The sequence below is a fragment of the Hipposideros armiger genome, unplaced genomic scaffold (genome assembly GCF_001890085.2).
Source record: "Hipposideros armiger isolate ML-2016 unplaced genomic scaffold, ASM189008v1 scaffold_513, whole genome shotgun sequence".
NCBI classification, from domain to species: domain Eukaryota; kingdom Metazoa; phylum Chordata; class Mammalia; order Chiroptera; family Hipposideridae; genus Hipposideros; species Hipposideros armiger.
In genome coordinates this window covers 574,831-580,878 of record NW_017731863.1, presented here as the reverse complement: position 1 = coordinate 580,878, position 6,048 = coordinate 574,831, and the positions used below count along the sequence as shown (strand labels likewise).

The following is a 6,048-nucleotide window of genomic DNA, read 5'->3' as shown; positions in this document are numbered from 1 at the left end:
GTATATTGGAACCACTCTTCCAGTTTTCCCCCTGTGATATGTCTTAGCTCAGAAAATCAAGCCTCAGCCGTCAATGACCACCACTTGCCCTTAGCTATTTGCTTTGTGAAAGCAAATCACCTTTTGTTAGGGACCCAGAAAGTGCTTTTCAAATGGTGTTGTAAGAGTCTTGGGGTCCCAGAATCCTATCTCAGCATGTCTGGAAGAGAGAGAAATAGATGGAAGCTAGCCTCTACTGGAACAACATTCATTTTGGTTTTCTTACATATGGGGGTCCTGGAGAGGATTTTGAATAGAACAGGAAAAGGGTCCCGCTACTAAATAAAAGCTTTGAAAACACTGACAAGCCCTCAGGCCTGCTGGTAAAGGTGACTCTTCTGCTTCGACTAGCATCTTCTGAGAGATCCCTGAGGAGGTCCTCCCACTCAAGGAGCTCCCATTTTTGTTTTTGTTTTTTTGCAGGATGACTTACTATCTTTGAAGGTTGTCAGTGTGCTGCATCATCTCAGCATCAAAAGGGCCATCCAGGTCCTGAGGATCAATAACTTTGAACCAAACTGTCTACGGAGGCGGCCATCTGACGAGGTAGCGTCTGAAGTTGAGGATTACACAGCATGTACTTCTCCATGCATGGGACTGTCCGTGTGTGCAAAACTAAGACCCATTTCTTCTTGGAGCTTGCAGGGAGGATTTCTGACTCCCCTAGAGCCTCAAATCCAGCCTCATTTACTTTCTAGGCTTTGTTCTCCTATATTCCTTTCTTTCCCCCTATGATGGTTCTACCTGTGTAACTGGAGCCAGAGGTTGCTATTTAATTACCCTTCCTCCTTAAGTATATTTTATTTTCTTGCCTGCTTAAGCCAGAAAGTTAAATATATCTATAAAGACTTCCTTTCCTAAAGTACTGCTTTAATAGTGTGTAAAAAAGCCTAAAACTTGGTGATAAACTTTTTCAAAGAGAATTCAAATTAAAAAACAGCTTCTTACCCTTTTTGTAAACATTTAGTAGGATGTGGAGTAACTCTGCTCCGTGGGGTAGACTTTTTAGATAGAACATGCAGGTTTAATATTTGAGGTCCCCTAGTCAACGACTAAAGCTCTCAGCTGTTCTTTGTTCCCACAGAATAGCATCACCCCATCAGAGGTTCAGCAGTGGACTAATCATCGAGTCATGGAATGGCTGCGTTCTGTAGACTTGGCAGAATATGCCCCCAATCTCAGAGGCAGCGGTGTCCACGGTGGGCTCATGGTAAAACTCCATTTTAATTTAAAATTGACTTATCATCATTTTGTCTTCTTTAGTCAGATGAGTAGGATATTATCAGGTTACTTGTTGTAATCCTAAAGTTACCTTACCCAACCCTCCTATGCTATTTCTAGTGAATCTTTACTTTCAGAGTAATTTTTCCCTTGTTTTTTTATTTATTCAAATCATATAACTCTAGGTTTGGTTTAAACCCATTTCTTTCATTGTCCTCTTTTATGTTGGATAACATCTGGCTACTGACTCTCAGGTGATCATGTTTTAAAACTCCTACAAAGATACAGGTTGTATTTCTGCACACAGATGTTGCAGAGAAGTTGGCTTTCAAAGGCATCCCAAATGCAACACTTCAGAGAGGTAGAAGCCCTGACTTTGTAATGCTTGGATATCAGGACCAGCTCTGCCTTTCACTAGCTTTGGCAAAATAAAAAAAAAAAGATACAGAAATTAAATATCAAAGTCCATATCTGTGTATCTCCCAGGGCTATTGAGAGGGTCATTGGAGATAACTAAATGAAAGAGCTTTGCAAATCATAAAGCACGATGCAGACATATATGATACATGGTACCTTCAATAACCTTAATTTTTCTTATAGGTTCTAGAACCTCGTTTTAATGTAGAAACAATGGCTCAGTTATTGAACATCCCACCAAGTAAGACCCTGTTGCGAAGACATTTGGCCACTCATTTCAACCTTCTGATTGGTGCTGAGGCACAACACCAGAAACGTGATGCCATGGAGTTACCAGATTATGTACTTCTAACAGCCACTGCCAAAGTGAAGGTTGGTTCAAGCCTGTACCATTTAATAATTGGTTAAAGCAAAAACTAAAGCAAAGACTTGGTTTTGACCGTTACCTGGCTATCCCATTTTCCGGGATTTACTAAGTTTTGTGGATAAGTTGAAAGTATATGCATCATTAAAAGTAACCAAGAAAAATGCATTTTGAAGGTTTCCTTCTGGAGGAATCTTTGCTCAAATTATTTATTTTACTAGAGTTACCAATAATAAAAAGCATGATGTTGGCTTCTATAATCGATACATTGCCAATGCAGAGAACCTATAACTTGGACCCAAATATTGATTGCAGTTGTCCTGTTTTTCCTATGGATAAATCAAGTATAAGAGTTGCATTTCTCCTCGTACAAATTCAGCTTGTCTGGCTTATAATCGACCAACCTTTCAAGTTGGGAAAAGATATTAAGCAACGTTTGAGGTCGACCAGCAGAGAATGGATATTCCTAGTGTGCATGGATTCATAGATCATAGCAAATTAAGAATATTTCTTCTTTTAAATTATTCTTATGTTAACTCTCCTGAGTGTTATTTCAACCAACTTAATGTGGAAATAGGGTTTACCCACCTCTTCACAAATATGTACCAAGTTTTTTTGTTTTGTTTTGTTTCCCCCTCTACCTGCCTGACACTTTCGCTTCACTACCTTTGTCCCTTAGAAGATGCCAGATTTGAAACCTCTGAGAGAGTCTGTTCTGTATAAATTCTCTGCATCAACCTGATCACCATCTCCTTAACAGATGGTCTCAGGGACTATCCAGTGACTAAGATGGTGATTCTCTTCTGAGTATCACTGGAAATTTTTTCTCCAAAAGGACAGATTCTTTTAGCAGTCCCTTGGAAGCATAACAGGCATACAAGATATCACAGCCTCACCCAAAAAGAAAACACAGTAAGGACCATTTTTTTTTTTTGCTGATCTTAGATTGGAAAATCTTGCAAAATTGGATTTAGCCCTGAGAAATCCCATTGCATTAAGTCCTGTTTAATCAAAACTAAGGCTCCTGGCATACTTTGCTTTTATCATTATGACTACCCAGCTAGTTAGTGCAAATAATGAGATTCATGACAAGGATTATTTATCATATTTGGGTGCATCAATCATATGCCTAGAATGTCTTTGTTTTTGTTATACAAATTTAATCATTCAATTGCTTTTCTCTATACAATGAAGTGAATAATTAAATTATACATGTTATTAGTTCTTTATCATATGAATTTTATCACATCCCTGGATGTTTTTCGTTTCTTTCTTTTAAAGCCAAAGAAACTTACCTTCAGCAATTTTGGGAATTTGAGAAAAAAGAAACAAGAAGATGGGGAAGAATATGTTTGTCCAATGGAGTTGGGACAGGCATCAGGAAACACATCTAAGAAAGGATTTAAACCTGGGTTGGACATGCACCTCTATGACGAAGATGATTTGGACCGGTTAGATCAGGTAAATGCAGCATTGTATACCTACTTTAAAGTTCTTCCAGCATTGAAACACTGTACTGGGTCTACTGATCACAGACATTTTCTTCAAATGCCAAAAAATAAAGATAATAATAGCGAATAATAAAGTAATAATGAACTTACAAATTGTTTACTATACCCCAGGCACTATTGTAAGCACTTAACATATATTAATGTTCATGTCAATCCTAAAACATAGGGAGAATTATTATCCTAATTTTAGAGATAAGGACACTGAGGCACAGAGAGATTAAGTACCTTACCTAAGCTAGAAGAGCTGGGATTCCAATTTGTCAAAGTCTGTGCCACTTAACCGATGTTATACTGTCTCTGTATTAAGGAAATCTACGTATTAAAACAACTCAGGAATGGACAGCGCATCCTACTTAGCTTTTTCAGTATGAAGTCATGGGACTGAATATTGCCCTTTATTCAAACATCCTTCGGTGCTATTGTCAACATCAGAGCATTAGGCTAGATGTGCCAATAAAGGGTTCCTTCTAATTTTTAACATCCAATTGCAGTAGTGGGAGGAGCTTATCATCAGAAGTGTTCTGTTGCTCCTGCTCTATTCAGTACAACTTGCATTATTTCTTCTTTTGTTCATTTTGCTGCACTTGGCTTGAAATTGTGCAAATGAGTATGTCACGTTATGGTATGTTCTTTGCAGATGGAAGATTCAGAAGGGACAGTGAGGCAGATAGGTGCATTCTCTGAAGGCATCAACAACCTAACAGTAAGTTTGTAAAATGAATTTGAAATCTTCTAAAAATATGTTTGAAAATATAACCCCAAGGGACCAAATGGATCGTGGAGAATGTGTAGTTCTGAGCTCTTGGCGCACAGTGTGTGTGTGACTCCCATCTCCTTGTTTTCCAGCACATGTTAAAGGAAGACGACATGTTTAAAGATTTCGCTGCCCGTTCCCCCAGTGCCAGCATTACTGATGAAGACTCAAACGTTTGACCGTAGCACCTGGATGAGCACTAGGAGCCCTTTCCACTTTCTTTCTCAAACACTCACAGTATATACAACAAGCAACAGATTGTACATTGTTTATTGTTCCAACCTTTTTTCTCATTTAAAAGTCGAAATGGAAAGCAGGGGGGATCTGTGCCTATTCTAAAGTTGCCACGGAAAGTGAGACACTGGTGAATGAGAGTATAATTGTTTTTCTGCTATTTAATGTAAAAATATGTGATATATTATATTTAAAGTGTTGCATTTATTTTGAGTACTTTACTATAGTGTTTCCATTCACATTCACAGTATGGAAGATTTGGGAAGCAGTAACCCGTACGTGGGTGATTCTGCCACGTTGGTGTGACATCTCGGCAGCCATTAAAGCAGAACCTGACATGCTTTCAAAATCAATATGTGGAATTTCTTAAAGCATTCTGTGTGCCCATTAATGCCAGGCCACACCTTCACTTAGCTCTTAACTGTCCTGTTTTTATATATTTTTCTAAATACATGTATATATTTAATACATAGAAAATAGAACTTTTATTTTGTGACAGAAGGAAGATGGTAAAAAAGATCACATTGAAAAAAATACAGTGATAAAAATTTTTATATACCAGCTGGTTCATGGAGAGGTCAAGATGATCTTTCTCCACAACTAAATTATAAATTTTAATGATGTTGATCATTTGGACTGAATTAGTATACGTGAAATAACACTTCTTTGATGACATATTACAAAATTGTTGATTAGTTTTTTTTAAGAATTTCAACTTTAATCTTGGATTCTTTTAATTCATAAGGAAGAACTCAAGAGAGATTGAAATACTATTAACTTGAATGCATTCAGAATCTCCCCCCAAATTTGTAGAAATAATTTTTGAAGAAACCAAACAAAAACAAAAACCTTTACAGTATTAAGCTTCTTATTCTTCTCTTTGCTAAGTATATCATTACATCAAAAGTACTAACAGTCTGACTAAATGATGTTAATTATACATTTCTTAGGCCATTAATGAATGGAATCTTTAAAAAGTGGAGTATTTCTCTGAACATTTGTCTTGATCAGAGTTCAGTAACTGAGGCTGCAAAATTAGTTTTATAATGGCTATATTGTAATGATAAAATGTAGTTCATGTTTTTCTGTAGCACGGGAAAGCTACAGGAAATATTCTTTATAAAGAATAATACTATTCTTTATAAAGAAAATAGAAAGCTGCAGCAAAAACTGTTACGGTGTTTATTATTTTTTAGGGATATTAGTAAAAATATTCTATTTTTTATTCAGTACTACATCATTACTCATGATAGCCAACTGTGGTAAAGACAGGTTTTCACAAATTGGCATAGGGGTGGGCAATTCAATATATGCCAGTGGAATTGCTTATAAACTATATTTGAACATCAGTGGTATGATCTTGCAAGTTATCAGCAAGTTACCAAGCTTTTCGTCAAGGAACCTTTAATATTGAATTACTTTTTATTCATAACTAAAATAATTTGATCCTAAGAGGACCTTTTAACTCCCTACCATTCATTATTTGGTAACTGTATTGGACTCTTACT

At 36.7% G+C, this 6,048-nt stretch overlaps 1 protein-coding gene across 16 annotated transcripts in view; it reads left to right on the top strand.

The window, feature by feature from the left end:
- The window catches only part of PPFIBP1 (PPFIB scaffold protein 1), a 175,915-nt gene extending 170,278 nt beyond the window's left edge, over window positions 1-5,637 (top strand). For all 16 annotated transcript variants that reach the window (XM_019668042.1, XM_019668044.1, XM_019668043.1 and 13 more), the window contains 6 exons: window positions 463-585; window positions 1,124-1,249; window positions 1,861-2,049; window positions 3,323-3,502; window positions 4,190-4,255; window positions 4,399-5,637. In XM_019668042.1, coding sequence (XP_019523587.1) covers window positions 463-585; window positions 1,124-1,249; window positions 1,861-2,049; window positions 3,323-3,502; window positions 4,190-4,255; window positions 4,399-4,485 — 771 coding nt within the window. In that variant the 3' untranslated portion in view covers window positions 4,486-5,637. The remainder of the gene's footprint in view (window positions 1-462; window positions 586-1,123; window positions 1,250-1,860; window positions 2,050-3,322; window positions 3,503-4,189; window positions 4,256-4,398) is intronic.
- The last annotated feature ends 411 nt before the right edge of the window (window positions 5,638-6,048 follow it).